Raw genomic sequence first — 26391 nt, 5'->3', positions numbered from 1 at the left:
AGAGAGAGAGAGACAGAGACAGTGAGAGGGAAAGTGAAAAATCACCCCTCCCCAAGGGGAATGGTCATGCCACAATCCCTTCTCCTTCTGTGATCTTGGGCATGCACACACACATGCCCAGCATGAGTTTCAAGCCACCAGGTCTGAGACTCAAACCGCAGTCAGCCATGTGGAAGTCCAACGACGTAAACACTATGGCCATCTGCTGGCCCCCATTTCTTTTTTTGTTTTAATTTTATTTTAATTTCTTTTATACAGTCTATCACTATACATTACTTAGCTTGTAAAGCCAATTCTCCCAACATGAACACTTCACATCAGTCCATTTGAGAATGCTATACACATTATCAACAGATAATAATGCATTTCTGTGTTCCATAAATGTCTTGCCTCTCTTTTTCTCCTTAATATCTTTCCTCACACTCCCTACCTTCTATCATTTCTTAATTTTTAAAATGAGGGAAATAATACTTTCCTCCATAACAGGTTGTTGTAGTAACAGAGCCTTCACTTGCATTCAGTAACTGTTCATTAAATGTTAAAACTGCTGTTTTTAGGAACCAGCAGTTAGCATAATGGCTATGTCGCTGGACTCCCACGTAGTCGACCACAGTTCGCGTTTCAGATCCGGTGGCTTAAAACTCACGCCGGGTGCGTGTGTGTGTGTGCCCAAGATCCTGAGAGGAGAATGGAGGAGAAGGGATTGCAGTGTGACCATCTCCCCTGGGGGGTGATTTCTCACTTTCTATCTCTCTGTCTCTCTTTCTCTCTGTCTGGCGAGCGCACGCGCCCTATAGCGAAAAAAATCCTCTCCAAAAAAAAAAAAAATGTTTTTTTATCACATTTGGAAAAATCCCAGGATTCCTATAACCGTCACTCACCTATCACCTGTCAGTATCAGCATCTATAAATGAACTCTCTGGCAAAATGAACCTTAAATGTCTTCCATTTTGACTGAAATATAGTATGTAAAAATTGTGTCATTTCCAGACCAGCAGGTGACATGGTTGTTAAGGTGCTGGACTCCCACATGGCTGACCACAGTTCAAGTCCTGGACCTGGCAGCTTCAAACTCAAAAAGTTTGTGGATAGTTTGCATAGTTTTGCCATAATACACATGTGTGCATGTGTGTGCATGTGTGCCCAAAATCCCAAGAGGAGAATGAAGAAAAAGACTGTGGCATGGCCATCTCCCCTGGGGGGTGACTTCTCATGTTCTTTCTCTCTGTCTCTCTCTGTGTCGCCAAAAAGTGCATATACCTTGTATCAAAAATCTCTATGGACAAAAGAAAAAAAAAAGAATTGTAGCATTTCTAGAGCACTTGTTTACCTAATCAAAACCTTAGGAAGTGTCAAAAAGTGGGTGAATCTTGTACAACGGACTCTTGAGAATCCACAAGTAAAAAGATTGTACAGGGCACTAGAGGTGAAATCAAAGAGACTATATAGAAGATTCAAACAAAATGAATCAAAACATAGCCAGAGAACTCTAGAAAGGGAGATGGACATTTGAAAAATGGAAAGGAGAGTGAAGCCTTAGAACTAATCCAAGTGGGACAAACTCTAACATCTACATAGTCAGGCAAGGGACTTTAATAAGTGAAGCCTGCTGGGTGAACCCCAGAAAGTGCCTATCTGAGACTCAGCCGTCCACTTGTGGCCTCTTCGTGCCATGTGAGATTGAGAACACAAGGCTCCTCCTCTACTCTAAAATTCAGAAATCTAGATTTTTAAATCTGATAAAACTATCAAATTTCAGTGTATGTAGTGTAGTGTATTTTAAAAACTATTTAAAACTCTGTGAACTAAGCAAACTGTGTACATGCCCAAGATATAAGGACTTTATAAAGTTCATAGAAAAATAGAGTTAAAAGTGTGAGTTTATTTTGGCCCCAAATAATTTCAGGAACCATGTGTGTCTTTTTTTTTTTTTTTGGAGAGGTTTTCGCTATAGAGCGCGTGCGCTCGCCAGACAGACAGAGAGAGACATAGAGACAGAAAGCGAGAAATCACCCCCCAGAGGGGATGGTCACGCCGCAATCCCTTCTCCTCCATTCTCCTCTCGGGATCTTGGGTACACACGCACACGCACCCGGCGTGAGTTTTAAGCCACCAGGTCCGGGACACGAACCACGGTCGACTACGTGGGAGTCCAGCGACATAGCCATTACACTAACTGCTGGCTCCCCATGTGTGGTTTTTTGATAATACACATTTTCTGTAAACTTTTGGAATCCTCCTCTTATATTAAAAGCAAATATCTCTTTCTATAAAAAGAACTATTCATTTAATTTCATTTGGTATTTATATGATTTTTAATTTGCTGTAGGGCACGTGCACTCACCAGAGAGAGACAGAGAGGGAAAGTGAGAAAGCAAGCCGCCAGGTCTGGGGACTTGAACCACAACCAGCCATGTGGGAGTCCAGTACCTTAATCGCCATGCTATCTGCTGGCCCAACAAATATCTCTTCTATAATTACAGAGTTATTTCAAAAATGTTGGGGCCCTTGGCATAGATTTGTTCAGCAAAAGGAGAAAGCAAAAAGACTAAACTGGTACTTTTTTTAAAAAGAGTTATATAATTTTATTATTATTATTATTATTATTTTAATTTGCTAAAGGGCACATGCATTCACCAGAGAGAGAGAGAGGGGAAGTGAGAAATAAGCCACCAGGTCTAGGACTCAAACCATAGTCAGTCATGTGGGAGTCCAGCATCTGAACCACAATGCCACCTGGTGGCCCTGAAACTGAACAGATATTTACTGATCCCCTACTAGATGCTTATACTGTAAACTCTTATGTTGAGTCTTACAGTTTGTTAGGAAGAAAATGTCATTTTCCAGATGAGGAACCTGAGCCCAAGAGGACAGCACAAATGTGCTGTAGGCTACAAAGCTAGGAAATGAGAGGGCAAGACAGAATGTACTAAGAGCTACTTGACCCAAAACTCAACCATTGCTCTGGTAGTCAGAAAGAATACGCCTTGTGAACCTTTCAAATAAAGGGAGAACTATGTTTCAAATGGCCGTTGCTGAACTCTGAACTGTGAACTCCATCACTGTGATAGCACTGAGGCCTCCCACGATTGCTCTCAGCCAACAACTGGGCACCGTCTATAGCTGGAAGACAAGACTCTTGGCTCAAGGACTTCTCAGTGCCTTGCTAAGTCAGACAGTGTGCTTCCATTCCATTTGCTCCCTTATTTTCTTCCCTAGGGTCAGAACTGAAGTGCAATCTGAAAGCCCTCTCGTCCTTTCCTGGTTCTTGCCTGTTTTCTCTCTCAGAGGTTTCCCCACTAAAACCCATGTACCTTCAGCCATCTGGAGATCTGCTTCTTGGAGGGCTGAGTAACACCATTATAAAAGGCCCCGAAGGGCCCTGAACTTGCCTGGGAATACCTGACTTGGTCCATCAGGAAACCCTGAACAGACGCATCAGTCTGCAAGGGGGAAGGCACCCATCCAATGATTCTTTCTTTGAAAATTAGTGTTTGCAACTTCTCATATCTATCCTAGCATCCCAATAATATGTTAAACCGAGTGTGATGTAACCACTCCCCACAACCACCACCACCAACAACAAAGCAGACATCCAGGAGCCAGTGACAGCTTAACCCATGGTAACAACCCAGAGAGATACAACTCACCTGGTCCCGCTGCTTGATTCGTTTGTAAATATATTCCGCAAATGGCTTGCGAGAAATAAACTTCCCATCTCCTGCCGTGACATTGAAAACTCCAGCTTCATATACTACTCTGCCTCTTGAAATCGTCACAAGGGGGACCCCATGGCAGACCATGCCTTCGAAAATGTTGAAGTTAACAGCCTGATGATGAGTTTTTGCTGAGATGGTCCTGTGTTTGTAAAAACAAGACAAAACAAAAAGACCATCACCAGCTCACTTGAAGAATATAAAATGTTAAAAGAAGAATGACTTGGGGACCAGCAGCTAGTGTAATGGCTGTGTTGCTGGACGCCCATGTAGTTGACTGAGGTTCGAGTCTTGGACCCAGTGGCTTAAACTCACACCAGGCGCATGTGCGTGCATGCCCAAGATCCTGAGAGGAGAATGGAAGAGAAGGGATTGTGGCATGGCCATCCTCCCTGTGGGGGTGATTTCTCACTTTCTGTCTCTCTGTCTCTCTCTCTCTTTCTGGCAAGCACATGCTCTCTATAGCAAAAACCTCTCGAAAGAAGAAGAAGAAGAATGACTTGGATGAATATTTAGCAACTCTATTAAGCCATAGCTTTATCACTGTAACAAGTGACTTTAAGAATAGAACTTAGCATTAACATTTCATTACAAAGTAATGACATTTTCTGTGAGAAAAACCCAAGAGGTCACTCTTTAAGGTGATTAATGAGGACAGAGTAGGTAGAAAGAGAGCATTGTCTGTCATGTTTGGAACTTCTTATTATTTTTTATTTGTGTGTTAAAGAACAACATATTTTTTCATTTTGTAAATTATAAGAGATATTAAACACAGTTGAGTCTAATGAACACCCTGACCTGATACACAGCTCTACAGAATTTTAACTTTTTGCAGATGCAGTTGAGGCTTCCTCAATCCCCTTCCTTTTTCTAAAGACCCTTCCCTTTCTGCTCTCACAGAGGAAATTGCTGTTATCAAAGCAAATTTGGTAGTTATCAAGGAAAAATATATCTTGAATTTCGTTTCCTCATTTGTAGCAAAATTGGGAATTTTGGGATACTAGAAATAACCGAATAAGTTAGAATATAAGCATTTGGCATAGTCTATATTATGCATTTCCATGTTTATCATCTCACTAGCTTATTTTTTATTTTATTTTTTACATTGACAAAATTGAATTCACTCTGTATGATGTATTAATAATATTTGAAGTATGTATGCATTGTAGAATGACTAAGTGGGTAACATCTACCACTCCTTGTAGTTATTATTTTTGTGGTAAGAACACTTTAGATCTACCATCTTAGCATTTTTTTCAATATTTTGCAATATAGACAATGTATTATTAACTATAGTCACCCTGTTGTATAGTACCATTCTTGAAATTAATCTTCCCATCTAACTAAAATTTTGTATCCTTTAACCAGCTTCTCCCCATGTCCCCGCCAGCCCCAGCCACTTAAGTCCACACTAACCACCATTCTATCTTCAACTTTAAGAGATCAACTTTTTTACTTTCCACATATGAGGCAGGCCATGCAGTGTTTGTTTTTCTGTGCCTGGCTTATTTTGTTTAACATAGTGTCCTACAGGTTCATCTAGGTTATCACAAATGGCAGGATTTCCTTCTTTTTAAAAGGTAAATAGTATTTCATTATGTACATATACCACGTTTTCTTTATTCATTCATCCACTTATAAACTGTTATGTTCATTCTCTTTCTTGGCTTTTGTGAATAATGTTGCCATGAACATGGGGATGCAGATTATCTCTTTGACATAATGATTTCCTTAACTTTGAATATCTACCCAGTAGTGGGATTGCTGGATCTCAGTAGTTTATTAATCTTTCAATATACACAATACCACTGATGACTTCCAGGCTGGGTATTTAGAAATATTGGGTGCCTTCATTCTTTAATTCTCAATAAGCAGAAAGAGGAAAAACAAAAACAAAAACCTACCAACAAACTAGCAGCAGCGAATGGTATAGGCCTCATCTGAATTCCAGTAGAACTTTCTATAATCCCTATCAGGAATGGACAAAGAGAAGCACACTGCTAAAACCCTCAAGGCTGAGTCTAAGGAACAGCCATTGAAAGCCCCCCCCTCAACCTAATCTGGTAGGGCTGGGACAGGAAACCTTTGCTGTTGTGTGCTGCAGCCCTAGGAAGGGACAGAACGCTGGCCTAGCCCTTGGTTCCAGACGTCTACATCCAAATCGCTTACTTGATTTCCAGTCATAACATGCCCAAAGTAATTCTTCACTGTCAATGCCTACCACAACCCATCCAGTTGAATTTGCTCCTCTTTTTGAAATAACGTCCCAGAAATAACACCATCATCCTCCTTTCCTCACCCCTCAAACCATTATCAAGCCATTGGTTCTACTTCCCAAGAAAAGAAATCCCAAACCTACCCCATTCTCTCTCCATTGCTCCCACCTGAGATCGTTCCATCACCTCTCATCTGACCACCCCAACACCTCTTCCTGGCCTTTTTGTTTCTGGCTTCCTACATGCCTAACTACTCCAGGAAAATCTGCTCAAATGATCTTTTAAGACTGAAACTCACATGATGACACTCACCTACTTCAAACCCTCAGTGACTATAGTCTGTTCCCCAAGAGCCAAATAACCATGAAAAAAGCATGAATGGTAATAATGACAATAAATAATCTGCTTGCAATGAGATTTATTACTATGGAAAAGAAAGAAAAGGAGCCTTCAGTATGTCAGGTGGAAATAACATCTTATTTCCGCAATGAGATTTATTACTACGGAAAAGAAAGAAAAAGAGCCTCCAGTATGTCAGGTGGAAATAACATCTTATTTCATCTTTATAACACCTCTTCCAGGAGAAGAGTATTTTCCACATTTTACAGGTAAATAAATTGAGATTCAGAGAAGTTAAACAGCACTGAAGGACATGCAACTAGTTTGATAAAACTGGGATCTTTTATATAATTTTAAAATTTATAATAAAAATGACCTTTTGGCATGCAGTTCTATGAACTTTCACATGCTACTGATTTGTGCTACTATTGCAGCAATCAGGACACAGAACAATTCCATCATTCCCCAAATTCATCCTATTCCTTTGTACTCACACCCTCCCTACCCCCTAAGTCCTGGCAACCATGGAGTTATTCTCCATCACTATAGTTTTCCCTTTTCAAGTATGTCATATAAATAGAGTCATAAAACATGTAACCTTTTGAGAGCTACTTCTTTCACTCTGCCTGATTCCTTTAAGATTCATCCAAGAGGCTGGGTATCGCTAGTTTGCTCTTTCTGGTTGCTGAGTGATATTCCACTGAGTGGATGAATGTGCTATCCAGTCACCCACTGGAGGATATTTGGGTTGTTTCCAGTTTGGGATGACTATGAATAGTGTTGTTGGAAGCATCCAGTACATCAGGTACATGTTTTGCGTGAACACTTCTCTAATATAAATACCCAAGAGAAAAATTGCTGGGTCATATGGTAAATATAGGCTGCAACTAAAAGAACTTTCCACAACCTTAGGAACCAACTTACTAATATAAAGAGATGCTTAAAACATCATTCATGAGCAGGAGGTGGGTACAAATACCATAATGATTTCAAACACTGAGGAGAACTGAAGGGTATTGAGCAAATGGTAAGTGATGTCAGGAAAATGAAAATATTGAATGGGATACTAAGTATAGAATGAATTATGATTTGGTACTAACAGCTACAAACTCATAGAAAACACACTTAGAAAACCATAAAGGGACTTTGGTGCTTCAGGTTAAAGTTGCTCTTTATAGTGAGTGTAATCTCTTTTTTTTCAATGAGAGAGAAAAAAATAGAGTTTTTCTTTTCTTTTTTTTTTTTTTTTTTTTTTTTCTTTTTTTGGTCACTTGAAGAATATAAAATGTTAAAAGAAGAATGACTTGGGGACCAGCAGCTAGTGTAATGGCTGTGTTGCTGGACGCCCATGTAGTTGACTGAGGTTCGAGTCTTGGACCCAGTGGCTTAAACTCACACCAGGCGCATGTGCGTGCATGCCCAAGATCCTGAGAGGAGAATGGAAGAGAAGGGATTGTGGCATGGCCATCCTCCCTGTGGGGGTGATTTCTCACTTTCTGTCTCTCTGTCTCTCTCTCTCTTTCTGGCAAGCACATGCTCTCTATAGCAAAAACCTCTCGAAAGAAGAAGAAGAAGAATGACTTGGATGAATATTTAGCAACTCTATTAAGCCATAGCTTTATCACTGTAACAAGTGACTTTAAGAATAGAACTTAGCATTAACATTTCATTACAAAGTAATGACATTTTCTGTGAGAAAAACCCAAGAGGTCACTCTTTAAGGTGATTAATGAGGACAGAGTAGGTAGAAAGAGAGCATTGTCTGTCATGTTTGGAACTTCTTATTATTTTTTATTTGTGTGTTAAAGAACAACATATTTTTTCATTTTGTAAATTATAAGAGATATTAAACACAGTTGAGTCTAATGAACACCCTGACCTGATACACAGCTCTACAGAATTTTAACTTTTTGCAGATGCAGTTGAGGCTTCCTCAATCCCCTTCCTTTTTCTAAAGACCCTTCCCTTTCTGCTCTCACAGAGGAAATTGCTGTTATCAAAGCAAATTTGGTAGTTATCAAGGAAAAATATATCTTGAATTTCGTTTCCTCATTTGTAGCAAAATTGGGAATTTTGGGATACTAGAAATAACCGAATAAGTTAGAATATAAGCATTTGGCATAGTCTATATTATGCATTTCCATGTTTATCATCTCACTAGCTTATTTTTTATTTTATTTTTTACATTGACAAAATTGAATTCACTCTGTATGATGTATTAATAATATTTGAAGTATGTATGCATTGTAGAATGACTAAGTGGGTAACATCTACCACTCCTTGTAGTTATTATTTTTGTGGTAAGAACACTTTAGATCTACCATCTTAGCATTTTTTTCAATATTTTGCAATATAGACAATGTATTATTAACTATAGTCACCCTGTTGTATAGTACCATTCTTGAAATTAATCTTCCCATCTAACTAAAATTTTGTATCCTTTAACCAGCTTCTCCCCATGTCCCCGCCAGCCCCAGCCACTTAAGTCCACACTAACCACCATTCTATCTTCAACTTTAAGAGATCAACTTTTTTACTTTCCACATATGAGGCAGGCCATGCAATGTTTTTCTGTGCCTGGCTTATTTTGTTTAACATAGTGTCCTACAGGTTCATCTAGGTTATCACAAATGGCAGGATTTCCTTCTTTTTAAAAGGTAAATAGTATTTCATTATGTACATATACCACGTTTTCTTTATTCATTCATCCACTTATAAACTGTTATGTTCATTCTCTTTCTTGGCTTTTGTGAATAATGTTGCCATGAACATGGGGATGCAGATTATCTCTTTGACATAATGATTTCCTTAACTTTGAATATCTACCCAGTAGTGGGATTGCTGGATCTCAGTAGTTTATTAATCTTTCAATATACACAATACCACTGATGACTTCCAGGCTGGGTATTTAGAAATATTGGGTGCCTTCATTCTTTAATTCTCAATAAGCAGAAAGAGGAAAAACAAAAACAAAAACCTACCAACAAACTAGCAGCAGCGAATGGTATAGGCCTCATCTGAATTCCAGTAGAACTTTCTATAATCCCTATCAGGAATGGACAAAGAGAAGCACACTGCTAAAACCCTCAAGGCTGAGTCTAAGGAACAGCCATTGAAAGCCCCCCCCTCAACCTAATCTGGTAGGGCTGGGACAGGAAACCTTTGCTGTTGTGTGCTGCAGCCCTAGGAAGGGACAGAACGCTGGCCTAGCCCTTGGTTCCAGACGTCTACATCCAAATCGCTTACTTGATTTCCAGTCATAACATGCCCAAAGTAATTCTTCACTGTCAATGCCTACCACAACCCATCCAGTTGAATTTGCTCCTCTTTTTGAAATAACGTCCCAGAAATAACACCATCATCCTCCTTTCCTCACCCCTCAAACCATTATCAAGCCATTGGTTCTACTTCCCAAGAAAAGAAATCCCAAACCTACCCCATTCTCTCTCCATTGCTCCCACCTGAGATCGTTCCATCACCTCTCATCTGACCACCCCAACACCTCTTCCTGGCCTTTTTGTTTCTGGCTTCCTACATGCCTAACTACTCCAGGAAAATCTGCTCAAATGATCTTTTAAGACTGAAACTCACATGATGACACTCACCTACTTCAAACCCTCAGTGACTATAGTCTGTTCCCCAAGAGCCAAATAACCATGAAAAAAGCATGAATGGTAATAATGACAATAAATAATCTGCTTGCAATGAGATTTATTACTACGGAAAAGAAAGAAAAAGAGCCTCCAGTATGTCAGGTGGAAATAACATCTTATTTCATCTTTATAACACCTCTTCCAGGAGAAGAGTATTTTCCACATTTTACAGGTAAATAAATTGAGATTCAGAGAAGTTAAACAGCACTGAAGGACATGCAACTAGTTTGATAAAACTGGGATCTTTTATATAATTTTAAAATTCATAATAAAAATGACCTTTTGGCATGCAGTTCTATGAACTTTCACATGCTACTGATTTGTGCTACTATTGCAGCAATCAGGACACAGAACAATTCCATCATTCCCCAAATTCATCCTATTCCTTTGTACTCACACCCTCCCTACCCCCTAAGTCCTGGCAACCATGGAGTTATTCTCCATCACTATAGTTTTCCCTTTTCAAGTATGTCATATAAATAGAGTCATAAAACATGTAACCTTTTGAGAGCTACTTCTTTCACTCTGCCTGATTCCTTTAAGATTCATCCAAGAGGCTGGGTATCGCTAGTTTGCTCTTTCTGGTTGCTGAGTGATATTCCACTGAGTGGATGAATGTGCTATCCAGTCACCCACTGGAGGATATTTGGGTTGTTTCCAGTTTGGGATGACTATGAATAGTGTTGTTGGAAGCATCCAGTACATCAGGTACATGTTTTGCGTGAACACTTCTCTAATATAAATACCCAAGAGAAAAATTGCTGGGTCATATGGTAAATATAGGCTGCAACTAAAAGAACTTTCCACAACCTTAGGAACCAACTTACTAATATAAAGAGATGCTTAAAACATCATTCATGAGCAGGAGGTGGGTACAAATACCATAATGATTTCAAACACTGAGGAGAACTGAAGGGTATTGAGCAAATGGTAAGTGATGTCAGGAAAATGAAAATATTGAATGGGATACTAAGTATAGAATGAATTATGATTTGGTACTAACAGCTACAAACTCATAGAAAACACACTTAGAAAACCATAAAGGGACTTTGGTGCTTCAGGTTAAAGTTGCTCTTTATAGTGAGTGTAATCTCTTTTTTTTCAATGAGAGAGAAAAAAATAGAGAGTTTTTCTTTTCTTTTTTTTTTTTTTTTTTTTTTTTTTTGCCTTTTTAGGGCATGTGAGCTCACTGGAGAGACAGAGACAAAAAGTGAGAAATCATCCCCTGAGGAGATGGCCACCCCACAAGCCCTTCTCCTCCATTCTCCTTTTGGGATTTTGGACATATACATACACATGCCCAGTGTGTTCCAATCTGCTAAGTTTGTGATCCAAACTGCTGTCGATCATGTGGGAGTCCAGCGCCTTACCCACCACCTGCTGGCCTCCCAGCATAATCTCCTTCACAAATATTTTCATAGTCTGAGGTGCTGCTTTCCCACACATCACAGTTACACTAATGACAGGAACTCTTGGGTTTACTGCATCAAGAAGTTTGGACTGCAGTAGTAAGGCTGCTATATGAAGAAAGTAAAATGAATTTTAAAATCATGCCAAATGATGATTTGAAGAATAAGAAAAGGAGAGAGAGAAGGGGAGAAACTCTCAATCTAACAGGAAAAATAAGCTCTATGCGCAAAGATCGTCATTACAATGTTGCCTATATCATTGCAAAACTGAGGCATAATAATTTTCTAACAACTACTCAATGGAATATCAGGCACTTCTGAAAGACTAGCACTAAGAACTCCGGTGAAGCAAAATAAACTCTGAAACTATGGAATATTAAATGGAAAGAACAGGCTACAGAGAATATGTATACCATGTCTCTAAGGAAAATACACGTAAAGGTGGACAAATACGAAAAGAAGTTTACCAAGAAGTTTTTATGGGCTAGGCAAAATAAATTGGGGGAATTCAAAGTAACTTCTAAGTTCTTGTTAAATTGTTTTATCATTTAAGTTGTGATTTTTGGGTTTTTTTTTTTTTTTTTTTGGAGAGGTTTTTGCTATAGGGTGTGTGCACACGCCAGAAAGACAGAGAGAGACAGAGAGACAGAAAGCGAGAAATCACCCCCCGGGGGGATGGCCACGCTGCAATCCCTTCTCCTCCATTCTCATCTCGGGATCTTGGGCACACACGCACATGTGCCTGGCAAGAGTTTAAGCCACCGGGTATAGGATGTGAACCGCGGTCAGCTACATGGGAGTCCAGTGACATAGCCATTATGCTAACTGTTGGTCTCTTAAATTGTGATTTTAAAATGAGATCAACACAGTAAAAAATCACATTGGATTTCTCTGCCTCGTGCCAAATAAAGGTCATTACCTTGACTTTCTCAGCCTTGGGGTTAGCAAAGGAAAGAGGGCAATTAGACAACATCTGAGAGATTCTTTATTATAAGGCATTATGTAAATGAAGTCGAATTAACACAAAATGTAAATGCTAGGCATCATCACCAGCAGCAAAAAGAATGTGCTTCCACTTTCACATTGGAAGGTGTCTGACAGGGTGTCATTCGTCACCCAACTTTTTCCTTCCAGCCAAAGCTATAATTCTCCAATTCTTAGGAGCGCTCGCACTTCTGCATCGTTGCACATGCAGTTCGCTTTACCCTGAATGCCCTCCTTCCTTCTGCCCTGCTCTTTTCTCTAAAAGTTTGCTGGGAAAAAAAAAAAGAGAAAAGAAAAGAAAAGAAAAGAAAGAATTCTGGTCCCTAGAAACCTGCCTGCTGACCCAGAATGAAATTGAGCATTTTTCCTCTGTAAGTTAGCATTATCCAAGTACATTGTAATGATCTCTTGACCAAGTTCTCTTCTACTTAAAAAAATTAAAAAAGAAAAAAAGAAAGGGACCAGCAGGTGGCGTGGTGGTTAAGGAACTGGATTCTCGCGTGGCTGACTACAATTCGAGTCCCGGACCTGGCAGCTTCCTTTCTAACTTTCCCTATCTCTCCTTCTCTCTCTTTCTGTCTCTCTCTATGAGTGTGTGCTCTGTACCAAAGTAAATATTAATAATAAATTAAATTAAATAAATAATTCTTTTTTTAAAAGTTTATGTATTAATTTCTCAAGAGAAGTACTTCCATCAGGGTCTTCATGCTGTGATCTACTCCTGGTCTTGTCTCAGCCAGCTGCAGATGGTGGGTACGGTCATGCCTGGTGTGTTCAAAGAGGCCTCTAGACACCAACCTAGAACCTTCCCATGTGGATCTGCCTCACAGAGCATTGCACTGCCACCACACTGCTGTCTGGCCCCTTTATCTAGCTGGTACATAGATGGAGACCAGGTTGTTTTATGCTCCTCACACAGTAGGAGCTTTACAAGCATTTATGAAATGATTTTCCTTCTGTTTAGTCAGACTATTTTATTTCCTGCCTTTGTTATCCTCTGGGACATGACTGCATTCTGGAACTAGAACATTGAACTAAACCTGAGGTAAACACCCAGTCCAGAAGTTGTGCTGGGTACCTCACATTTCTGAGCCACCAAACCAACTTATATAGAAATGAGTTCATTGTTACAATCCTCATTCTCAGTTGCTAGCTGACTTGCATGAAACACTTATTTATGGGTACCTAGCAAACCTGGCGATACCAATATTATCCACCACAATAAGTATGCAGCACAGAGTTATCACCCCACTTCCCAGATGGTAATGCTGACGCAGAGCTATTTAAGAGCTTGCCCAAGGTTCACATGGTCCAATTCCTACTTTGGCTTGTTTAGAATACCATCATAGTATATTTGTATCTTTGCCATAAGAACATTAAAAAATGTAGTACATTTTAAAATATTTAATTAGTAGACAGTTCTAAACAAAAATACGATGCAATAACATTGTATTTCAAATCTATTCATTCATAGACCAGATGATGGTGTAATGGGAACACACGTGTACCCACCTGGGAAGATTTCAGGTTTGCATCCTGGGGCCTCCCTGGACACATGGGACAGCATGCTTGCTCCTGATTTGGGCTGGCTGGGGGAGGATGGCAGGGTGAGAACCCTGTTGGAGATGCCTTTCACTTTCTTTCTCTGTCCCTTTGTCTCTCTCTTTCAATAAACAAATAAATAAAGAAGTAGACGTATTTTAAATAGATGTATTCATGGTACGGTATGGAAGATGTAGTTCATTAATAACATTAATAACACAATAAAATGTGGGGGAAGAAAGTATAGAAAGCAAACATAGATACCAGAGACAGTGTGGGATGAGAGTGGGAGATGGCAGAGGGTAAGAGACAGGGAATCAAGGATGAGGAAAAAAAAGCAAAACATACAGGAAATGGAAACTTATTTGTTGATGATAACATGTATGTTGATGTGCTTGATTAAGCCAATATACAATGTACTCTGGGTGGAAAATCTCATTTTGTATGTTGTAATGATGTACAGTGAATGAATGTAAATAAATAAATTTAAATAAAAATAAAATAAAATAAATGAAAAAAAAAAAAACATTAGGAACACAAAAGCAAGTTCCAAGTCACACACTGCTGTGAGGGCACCTGTTGTTCCTTTGATGCATTTCCTCTGGGGAAGGCAAAAGCCAGGGACATTCTTTCCAGCCTCCTCTGCAGATGGGGCTCAGGCCTGTGAGCTGGGCTCCTCTGAGACAGTGCCCTAGTGTCAGACTTTGCACAGCATGTGGGTGACCCCACATCCAGGTGAAAATAGATAAATCCTACACTTAGGGCCTCTGTGACAGAGGTCCCAGCAGCAGGGTCCAAGCAATGAGGTGATCCATAACATCTGTGCTCGAGGCAGCGCCAAGGCTCTCTGTCACTCTGGGACGTGCCTAGGCCATCAGTCCTGACTGGGAGCCTCTTAGCCTAGTCTTGCAGCCTTCCCGGAGGGCCTAGAGCTGCTCAGCATCTTTTAATATGCTCCCTTTATGACTATCTATAGATTTCTCTTGATTGCAGCTAGGATCCCTGCCTGATACTTCTTTTTCTTTCCTTTCTTCTTCCTTTCTTTTTCTTTCTTTCTTTCCTTTTTCTTTTTTTTTAAAGTGAGAAAGTACCCCACAGGTGGCATGGTCACACTGTTATCCCTTCCTCTCCATTTATCCCTCCTTTTGGGATTTTGGACACACGTGCATATGTTCCCAGCATGTTGGTGTGTTTTTCAAGCCACCAGTATGAGACTCAAACTAGTGGTTGCCCATGTGAGATTCAGTCATCTTACCCACCAAGCCATAGGCTCACCACTTGAAGATGTAGTTCATTAATAACATTAATAACACAATAAAATGTGGGGGAAGAAAGTATAGAAAGCAAACATAGATACCAGAGACAGTGTGGGATGAGAGTGGGAGATGGCAGAGGGTAAGAGACAGGGAATCAAGGATGAGGAAAAAAAAGCAAAACATACAGGAAATGGAAACTTATTTGTTGATGATAACATGTATGTTGATGTGCTTGATTAAGCCAATATACAATGTACTCTGGGTGGAAAATCTCATTTTGTATGTTGTAATGATGTACAGTGAATGAATGTAAATAAATAAATTTAAATAAAAATAAAATAAAATAAATGAAAAAAAAAAAAACATTAGGAACACAAAAGCAAGTTCCAAGTCACACACTGCTGTGAGGGCACCTGTTGTTCCTTTGATGCATTTCCTCTGGGGAAGGCAAAAGCCAGGGACATTCTTTCCAGCCTCCTCTGCAGATGGGGCTCAGGCCTGTGAGCTGGGCTCCTCTGAGACAGTGCCCTAGTGTCAGACTTTGCACAGCATGTGGGTGACCCCACATCCAGGTGAAAATAGATAAATCCTACACTTAGGGCCTCTGTGACAGAGGTCCCAGCAGCAGGGTCCAAGCAATGAGGTGATCCATAACATCTGTGCTCGAGGCAGCGCCAAGGCTCTCTGTCACTCTGGGACGTGCCTAGGCCATCAGTCCTGACTGGGAGCCTCTTAGCCTAGTCTTGCAGCCTTCCCGGAGGGCCTAGAGCTGCTCAGCATCTTTTAATATGCTCCCTTTATGACTATCTATAGATTTCTCTTGATTGCAGCTAGGATCCCTGCCTGATACTTCTTTTTCTTTCCTTTCTTCTTCCTTTCTTTTTCTTTCTTTCTTTCCTTTTTCTTTTTTTTTAAAGTGAGAAAGTACCCCACAGGTGGCATGGTCACACTGTTATCCCTTCCTCTCCATTTATCCCTCCTTTTGGGATTTTGGACACACGTGCATATGTTCCCAGCATGTTGGTGTGTTTTTCAAGCCACCAGTATGAGACTCAAACTAGTGGTTGCCCATGTGAGATTCAGTCATCTTACCCACCAAGCCATAGGCTAGCCCTATCTGTTTCTTTCAATCTTTGCAATGTATCTTTAGGACTTTTAGAAAAATCTCTTTTTATGATCCTCTCAAAGTATAAGTTTGAGGCCTTTAGTCAATGTGAAATCTGAGCCCAACTGCCTTCAAGACATTGTCCCCATGACAGACCATAGACAAAAGTGAGCATTACTGTCTTGACTTCCATCCATGGCCATTGTCAATAGCATGCAGGATAGATCCATCCTTCTCAAAACTCTCCCTGTGCCTTTATTTCACTATCATGAAACCCAAAGGGGATCCCTCTGATGCAGCCCAGTTCCAGATATGAAGACCAATGTCAGATCTATACAATGTCTCCTGCAGAGCTGGGGCACACCCATGCCACCTAGTGAATGGCTGAGCTCTGAGTTCCAAGAGACCATCATGGAGAAGAGCAAGAACACGCATGTGTAAGCTCTGACCAAAAGGGAGCTTTGGCGATGGAATAACACTTCATCATCCTAAGGTTTAGTGAGTCTGTGGGAACTGGAACAAATATCATATATTTTTGCAGGATAGTTCAGCCCTAAGTGGATCACACACAATTCCATCCTGACTGGCAGGGTAGCAAGGCGACATTCATTCTCCATCCTTGTGGTGTCAGCACCCCAATTTTTAAGAAATTTCTCTCCCCAGTTGCAGATAATCTGCCAAGACTCTTCAGTGGTGTCCTGCCCCTCCCTACCCAAGATATGAGCTATTGCATTCTGTTCCCCAGAAATCTGAATCACTGGCCGAGTGACACAAAAAAATTGAAAGTGATGGGAGGGCACACCCCTGAACAGAGACAGATTCCCGCTCGAGGCTGTCAGGACTGTCCTGGACTCCACACTTCCATGCCAGACCAGTGACTGGGGGCTCCCCATGGCCTTCCCACAGAGTGTGCTTTAATTAAGTGAGCAGACTGGTTACCATGGTGTGTAGGCCTGGGACCCTGACTGCTGGAAACCTGTCCTTTGGAGATAAATTCCCTTAATGAAGAGTCTATGGCTGTCTCGGAGGCAGAGTTCAAAATGCCTGTGACAGAAAAAGAACTGAGAAGATATTTTCAATCAAACCAGCCTGCAGAACAGTTGCAAATGTGGGCTGACTATATCATTCCATTTGTAACCAAGACCAAATAGCTGCAAAGATTCATTATCAAATACTTCCAAATTTAACAATATCCGAATCAACTCAGGAGAGTAGCATTTATGAGCAATATCTTCTCTCTAATTACTGACTGAATAGCTAGGATGCTGGCCTGCCCCCATGGCAACAGGAAGGATACAGAATGATTAGTCTTTCCACCCAGTGAGTGACACTGGAGTTCTTGGGCCATTGACTCTTCATTAGCAGACTCACAGGAAGGGTGTTCTCAGTGGTCACTCTGTCCCAAGGGAAGAGCTGCTCTTTGTCAAGCTCACTTTGAACCTGTACCATACATCTCACTGCAGAGGGGTGTCAAGGTTGTCTTACTGAGCCCCAATTATACACATCTCCAAGGCTGAAGTCACAGGGAAGGAGAAGCCCCAAAGATAACATTAAGCTATTTTCCAACTTAGTCAATAACTCTGCAACCACTCACATCACAGCTGCAGAAAAACATTCTATCTCTTTGCAAATAGCTTTCTATCAGAGCTGTGTGCGCCTGCAGATGAGAAAATCACTGAAGCAAAACTTGCAGGAGACTGCAACACCGCCCATATGCATTCAGAGACAACGCGGTGGAGAGGAAGTGCGTTTTGCAGAGCAACGTGGGTCTTTCTGACCACAGAGAAATGACTCGTCTAGATATTCTGTTATATTCTCTCCAACTCAGTCACTTTGTCCACGGTGCAGATGGATCTTTACCAGGTTGCCATGAGAACCCAAAAAAGTTAATGGAATAATGTCAAGACTATTAGTGGCATCTTTAAAAATATACATCTCTCTAGATTATATGATACCTTGTGCATTCAGTGTGGAATAGCAGTCCTTAAAGCTTCTCAACAACCTAATAGGCGGATACCATTATTGTTCTCATGTGACAGATGAGGACTGTGAGGCAGAAAAAGATGAATGACTCATTCCACGTTACACAGCTTGTAAGTTCACATATGAATCTGGGTCTTAGGCTTCTGAGGGTAGGCTTTTTCTTTTGTAAGAGGGAGATTTTGCTATAGGGCATGTGTGTTCCCCAAAGAGACAGAGAGAAAGCAAGAAATCACTCCCTCCCCAGGAGCGATGGCCATGCCGCAATCCCTTCTTCTCCATTCTTCTCTCAGGATTTTGGGCATGCATGCACACATGCTGGGTGTGAGTTTTAAGTCACTGGGTCTGGGACTTGAACTGCGGTCTACTATGTGGGAATCCAGCAATGTAACCATTACCCCAACTGCTGGTACTCCGAGGGTAGGCTTTTAGCCACTGACAATACTGCCCCTAGAAAGCTGTGTGAGAAACCACCTGGAAAGCATTGAGTACCGAAAACAATTTTCATCCTCCAGAAAACAAATGGGAAGCAGCTCGTTCTATACCTCTTGCTGTTTCTTGGTCTGTTTTCCGTTTAACAGCAAAGGATTTAGGATGCTATTAAAAATTCCGTAGGCTGAAATTGACCAGTCATTCTCAATGTGATCATGATAGAAGATATTTTTCTGACGTGTGTTCCAACTGTCTATTTCCAACTACCTCTTCTGTCAGTTTCTCCGACGTGACAAGTTATATAAATGGAGAGCAAATCAGCCACGTCTCTGGAAATGCTAAACGGTGCTACTTCCAGTACATTGTCATTATTAAGCAAAGTTGCTGCTCACTGCACCCATCAATCTTCCACCCTCTAGTCAGACTTCTACACCTGCCTCCTGCAGAAGAGAAAATGGGAATTGTTCAGTCACATTATTGGATCTAAATTGGACAATAACTTGGAGTTCTATTGGTGCTCAATAGATGACAACACATTGAACACAAGTTCATAAAGAGGCTGCCCCAACACTGACTTAAAGGAATAAACTGATCAGGCAGCCCTACTGTTTATGTCCTTGAAGCTGTGTAACATAGGTCATGGATGATAGGATAGATCCTGCTTAGATAAACTGGATTTAAACACTATAAAGCCGGCCTTGGATGTAGGTATCATGTCCTCCCCACTACCCTGTTCTCAGCCTGACCCAGTACTGAGCAGAGAGATGGATTTTTTTTTTTAATTGTGAGAAGGCATTTTACATACATATGTGTTCATCTGAAAACGTTATTAGCCCATTTCCAGAATACTACCCTACATAAATATTACATGTTCTGTATACTAGTTCTCAGAAATCGGGAAGCTAAAAATAATGTAGTGTCTTGAAGGAACAGGAAATGAATGTGAAGCAGCCAAGCTAGCATGACACGAGGACGTATGTCCCATGAATATTAAACAGGTAAGTGCTTACAGGTGAGGGATGATTGTTAGCTTTTGGAAGACTAGGCTATTGGTCTGACATACTGGTAGGAGTTGGAAATAATTTTCTGGAGTTGTGTGCAGACTTTGGTCTTATAATTTTATTGTCACCTCCCCAGGGAGCTGCCTTGCCTTTGGCAAGATGACACTGCTTGACAGACTATCTCTGGGCACAACTTGAGCAGAAAAAGATGTCAGTTTTCTGCATAGGAGCACGCTGGGTACAACCTACATGGTATTCTTCCTGAAGGGACAGAAAGGGCCAGGTACTTATTACTGTGTTCAGTTCTAACTCTATTTGAGGAAGTAAAAGCAGTAACTGGACTATGAAGGGCGGAGAGTAGGACTCTTAATTAAAGAGATGGAAATGAGAAGTTGGATAACAGAAATGTCTGGGGGACTTCTAAACTTGAGCTTTTTTTTGAAAGGATGAAGATGACCTATTTTCCTTCAGACCCTACTGAGGGAAATAAAAAGAGTCAGTAAGCATAAACACACCAGATGAAATGCAGTTTGACACTGGAAAATAACTTCTTGACAACCAGAGAGTAAGAAGCGTTAGTGAGAGAGAGAAGAAAAGTCTATGTCTAGGCCAGACACCACTGAAACTCAGAATGCTGCAATGTGTGAAGTCCAGAGATGAAGCACCCCGTAAAGGTCAGGGAGAACTTCTAGCTCTGCACAACTTGAGCAGAAAAAGATGTCAGTTTTCTGCATAGGAGCACGCTGGGTACAACCTACATGGTATTCTTCCTGAAGGGACAGAAAGGGCCAGGTACTTATTACTGTGTTCAGTTCTAACTCTATTTGAGGAAGTAAAAGCAGTAACTGGACTATGAAGGGCGGAGAGTAGGACTCTTAATTAAAGAGATGGAAATGAGAAGTTGGATAACAGAAATGTCTGGGGGACTTCTAAACTTGAGCTTTTTTTGAAAGGATGAAGATGACCTATTTTCCTTCAGACCCTACTGAGGGAAATAAAAAGAGTCAGTAAGCATAAACACACCAGATGAAATGCAGTTTGACACTGGAAAATAACTTCTTGACAACCAGAGAGTAAGAAGCGTTAGTGAGAGAGAGAAGAAAAGTCTATGTCTAGGCCAGACACCACTGAAACTCAGAATGCTGCAATGTGTGAAGTCCAGAGATGAAGCACCCCGTAAAGGTCAGGGAGAACTTCTAGCTCTGCAATCCTAAAAACCAAGAGCTGGCTTCCAGCATTCCTGAGACGGTAATGAGGCAAACATGAAGTTGCATGATTGTATTTCCAAGTCACAATGAAAGGGACACTCCAGAACTCCAAAATCATCAAAATCATCAAGTCACCAGAAAAACTGTCCTTATAATTACCATACCAAATAGAATGGATTCCTTGCTCTATGCTAGGCATTAAAAATATAACAGGTTGAGGATCAGCCAGTGGCATGGTGGTTGAGACAGCTGGATCCCACATGGGTCAGCTATAAGGTTTGAGTCCCGGACCTGGCAGCTTTGGAAAACAGGCCAGGTGTGTATGCACATGTGCCCAGAATTCCACGAACAGGAGGGTCCCCCAATGTAGGAGGTACTTTCTCACTTTTTCACTCTTTCTCCACCTTTCTTGGGTGAGCACATGTGTCCTACAGCAAGTTAAAAAATAAATATATAAAAATGTCATTACAGTTGAGCATCCCTCATCTGAAAATGTGAAATCCAAAATGCTTCAAAATCTGAAAAATTCTGAACACCTACATGACACAACTGATCATTTCCACATCTGACCTCATGTGATGAGTCACAGTCAAAATGCTGCAATTTAAATATATTGTGTAAAGTCATATTCAGGCTACATGTATTAGGTGTCTATGAAACATACATAAATTTCATATTGGGTCCTATCCCCAAGATATCTCTTTATGCATATGCAAATATTCCATAACCTCCCAAAAATCTGAAATCGGAAATATTTCTGTGCCAAGCATTTTAGATATGGGATAATCAATCTGTATCTCCTTTAATTCTCAGTAAATATATGATATAAATATTATTATTATCATTATTCCTATTTTATGAATGAGAAAACTGAGGTTGAAAGAACTTAAGTTGCCTAGGACACAGCTAGAGCATGGTAAAGCTAGATCTTGACCTCAGATCTGTGAAGCAAAAAGCAATTCCTTTTAGCCTCAGTGTAGGATCAGCAAGCTCTTTCAAACGTGGCCTGAAGATAAGGAACACCTATGGAAAGGACACAGAACCAGACTATCACTACATGTTTCCACCATGACTAGGAAATTTTATCTAATGCTGACTGCTCAAAAACTAGTCAGTTTTGAATTGATAGACCCGCTGATGATCCACATCAGTTTGAATTGATGGAACCACTTATGATCCAGGTGTCTAAGCGGAATTTCTTTCGAATCATCTAAGCCTAAATGGTATTCAGTTGTGAATTCAGTAACCTTTTCCCATCACTTCTTGATTGACTGTCTGGAAATATACTGACCAAGAGCTGTCGAGGCTCCAAAGGTTTTCTTAGTGTTGTAGTGTGAACTGGAGGGTAAGGCGTCCTCAAAGGAGTAACCTTGGACGTTCAGTGAGAGGAGTCTGCAACCTACAGCTTTCTACACGAGAGGGGTGGCATACGAAGACCTGCTGGCCTAATCCAGCCCACAGCCTGCTTGGTAAACAAAGTTCTTTTGGGACACAGTCATACTCATTTATTTACCTGTTATTGATCACGGCTTTTGCACTACAATGGCTAGTAGCAACAGAAACCCTATGCTCCACAAAGCTCTAAATACTTCCAACTGCAGCGCCAGCAGCTGGCATGGTTGTTAAGATGCTAGATTTCCATATGGCTGACCATGGTTCAAGTTCTAGACCTGGTAGCTTGAAAAATCACACTGGGCTTGTGTGTGTGTGTGTGTGTGTGTGTGTGTGTGTGTGTGTGTGTGTGTGCACCCAACATTCCAGGAAGAGAATGGAGGAGAAGGGATCACAGAATGGTTATACTCCTTGGGGGGTGATTTCTCACTTTCCCTCTCACTGTCTCTGTCTCTATTTGGTGAGCACATATACCCTATGGCAAAAACCTAAAAAAAAAATTCAGTTTGGCTCTTTACAGAAAGTTTGCTTTTTCCCTGCTCTAAATATCTCCAGTTGCACAGATGCACACACACACACACACACACACACACACACATACACACAGCTTGTGAGGGAGTAATTGAAAGACCCAAAACTTGGCACACAGAAAAAAAGAAAAACTGGCAAGCAAGGACAGAAAAAGAGAGAGGAAGCTGACAGGTGATGTGGTAGATAGGGACACTGGACTCTCACATGGCCAACCCCCGGTTCAAATCCCGGACCTGGCAGCTTACTTTCTTGCTTTCCCATTTTTTCTCTCTCTCTGTCTCTGTCTGGTCAAATTAAAAAATAATAATGACAAATGGAATTAAATAAATAAATAATTCTAAATAAACAAAAGAAAAAGAGAGAGAAAAGAAGGGGGAGGGGTCAAAAGGAGAAAATAAATGATACTAAAGAACACAAAGGCACAGAAAGAAAGTGAGTGAGAGGTGTGGGGGCAGAGGGACACCAGTGAGTTTCCCTATGGGTTCGAGGCTGCTCCTCTCCATAAAGATCTGCTGTATGAGCACTTCCACACTCATTGCACAATTTAATCTCTCAACATCTCGATCTATTAATTCCACACAAGCAATGAAGAAATGGAGAAGAGAGGTTGAGTAGCTTGCCCTGTGTCACCCATGACATAAGTGGCAGGGCCCAAAATCAAACACAAGCAGGCTGACCCCCTCCCCTGTCCTGCCACCACGCCCCAGCCACCAGTGGCTATCCCTTGGTCAAAGGACGAACGTGCCACCTTCTTCACTCATTAAATAAGATTACCAGATCCCTTGGAGTTTTCATAGTAATTACTTGCTTTCCATCTGGGTGAGAACTCCGTGGCAGCTAATCATTTCTATCAGCTGTGGTGTGCTCTAGCGTTTCAACAACCCTCCTAAAATAGAGCATTTGGAGACTCTGCCAGAGCTAGAAGCATAGCCTCAGAGTCCCAATTAGCAGCAGTAAGGTTGTACAATCTGAACTTGACCCAACCTAGTGGGCACTAGCTTCTGGGAAGCACACTCAGCCATCAGATCATAGAGGCGTGGGGCTAATGTAGTCACTGCAGCGTCACTTCTGTCTGCCTCAAGCAGGCATGAGCCTCCTAGTTCTAAGGGGTGATGCTCAAAAGCTGCAGAAATGCGGACAGTGGAACTGACTCAGTGAGGATGCCACAGGGTAAATCATCCACCCTGAAGGCCAGAGCAGGCCATACCCAGGAGTGTTGGACCAACTCTCTGCCCCTGCCAGACACTCCGAGATCACTGACTGGGGTACTAAGGGCCAAGTTCATGGAAAAGCAGGTGTCCTAACACTGGGCACTATTGCAAAGAACTCACATATATTCACTCCCCGATTCTACAAGCAGCCTTGGATATGGGTATTAGAATCGTACCCATTTAAGAGGAAGAAATCGAAACAAACCAAGGATAAGTAACTCACCCTAGGTGGCACTGTCAGTAAGCAGAGGACAGATTGCAAACTTAGGCGTTCTGGCTCCAGAGACCTGCTTTCATTCCCAGTGCTACAGGAACCCATACCTGGCCTGCCTTTTGGGAGACGGTAAGCTTTGCAGCCACCCAGTCCTGCTCTGAATTCCAGCTCTGCCTTTTCCAGCTGTGTGCATTAGAGGAAATGATTTACCTTCCCTGAACCTCAGCATCTCCATCCTTGCAATGTGTACCCACATCAATACAGCTCTGCAAGTGGAGGGCAGAGTGAAGGAGCAGCCACTTCACTGTGCACAGGGCCATCATCTCCTGGGAAGAGGAGGCCAGGGCTCCAACACTTCACCACCCTGGATTCTGCATGGGTTCCTCTGTCCCTTGGGGCTCCAGCTTGTCCTTGCTCTTCCCACTTCACGCCCATCTTCCAGTCCTGACTGCCTGTCCTCTGGCCTTCACGTTCTAGCATCAGCCAGGCAGGAAAACAGCAGCCTGGCAGAGGCGTCAGTCCCACCGGTGTGGAAGATCAAGTCATACATGTATATGTATACCTCTATGGATGTGTATACACATGTTCATATGTACACACATATGCATGCATATAAATGGTTATACTACTTGTTTTGAGAGAGGTTTATTTTTTGCTACAGGGAGTGTGCATTCACCAAAGAGACAGAGCTAGAGAGACAGAAAGCAAGAAATCACTCTCCTGGAGCGAGGTGGTGGTGGGAGGGTGGCCATGCCGCAATCCCTTTTCTTCCATTTTCCTCTTGGGATTTTGGCCATGCACATACATGCACCCTGGATCTGTACCATGGTCAACCACGTGGTAATCCAGTGCCTTAACTACTATGCCACCTGCTGGCTCCTCTACTTAAAAAAAAAGTATTTCTTTACCTTTATTTATTTATTTATTATTATTTTAATTATTATTAAATTAAATTTATTTATTATTATTTTAATTTGACCAGAGAGAGAGAGAGAGAAAAGTGAGAAAGCAAGCTGTCAGGTCTGGGACTCAAATTGTGGTTGGGCATGTGGGAGTCCAGTGCCTTAACCACCACGCCACCTGCTGGCCCTGGTTCTATTTCTTTCACTGAAACCTGGATAGATTACTTCTGGGCTAGCATCTCACAGGAATCTCTCTTTCCTTTTCCTTTGTGTCCAAAAGCATTCACCCTTGCTTTTCTTACATCTACTAAGAGCACCTCAATGACTGGAGTCATGGCCAAGGTCTTCTGTGATGAATATGATGATAATAAACAAAAATATGCAGTTGCAGCTTTCATTCATTGCATGGTTATAAAGGAATGCCTATGCTGGAAGCCTTTTATACATTATTTTATTTCATCCTAATTATAACCCTATGAAATCAGAGGGTTTTTTCTGAATATTTACTTTTATACATGAAGACATTGAGGCTCAGGAAGCTGAGTAACTCACATCAGATTATAAATAAGAGTCTATGTGACTCAACTACTAAGTGCTGAACCACTGTGTACTGCATCCCACTATAAGTGATCCATCCAGAGCACATAGGAAATGTTCTCCACCTTCTCCCCCAAATATTAAAGTACCTTAAGAGGAAAACATAATGTAAAGTAGGATAAAAATAGAACAGAAAAAAAACTTGAGAAACGATGGTAGCAGGCACCTGCGGGTGGTTGACTTTGGGTCTGTATAGGAGATTACACTCATCAGCATAAATTTCTATGCAAAACCGTTCCCCAAAAATAGGCAACTAAAGGATGAATCAATGTTAAGGCATATTTCCATGTTTCCTTTCAGAGCTGTGTACAATTTATTCTCATAAGTACCAGAACAACAATAAATAAGCCATGAAAAAAGTAGTAGGTCTGCCATGTATTTAGGAGTTAGAAATGCAGGTCTATTAAAACACAACAACAACTTGAGTCTTTTATCATATTGCTGAAAGCAATAATCTTAAGCCATTAAACTCTTCTTGTCTCTAGTTTCCTAAATAAATGAGGTAGGAATACTAATGAGGCTTACAATGGTACCAGAAAGAAAGTCAAGGTCTAAAGAATGGGTTTCCTAAGTCCAGAACTTCTTTTTTTTTTTTTTAAAGAGAGGTTTTTGCTATAGGGCACATGCATTCACTGGAGAGACAGAAAAACAGAAAGCGGGAAATCACCCCCCCCCTACCCGGGACCGCGGGGGGGGGCGTACT

At 41.2% G+C, this 26391-nt stretch overlaps 1 protein-coding gene across 3 annotated transcripts in view; it reads right to left on the bottom strand.

The window, feature by feature from the left end:
* Positions 1-26391, bottom strand: part of DPYS (dihydropyrimidinase) — a 123783-nt gene that overhangs the window by 12339 nt on the left and 85053 nt on the right. Inside the window, exon 8 of one of the 3 annotated variants that reach the window (XM_006145569.3) lies at positions 3651-3858. The exons of the other annotated variants lie outside the window; for them this stretch is intronic. Coding sequence (XP_006145631.1) covers positions 3651-3858 — 208 coding nt within the window. The remainder of the gene's footprint in view (positions 1-3650; positions 3859-26391) is intronic. 3 annotated transcript variants of the gene reach the window in all.

Source organism: Tupaia chinensis, unplaced genomic scaffold (genome assembly GCF_000334495.1).
Source record: "Tupaia chinensis unplaced genomic scaffold, TupChi_1.0 Scaffold000154_1, whole genome shotgun sequence".
NCBI classification, from domain to species: domain Eukaryota; kingdom Metazoa; phylum Chordata; class Mammalia; order Scandentia; family Tupaiidae; genus Tupaia; species Tupaia belangeri.
Note: the sequence above shows the minus strand (reverse complement) of the source record. Positions and strands in the feature narration are given on the sequence as shown.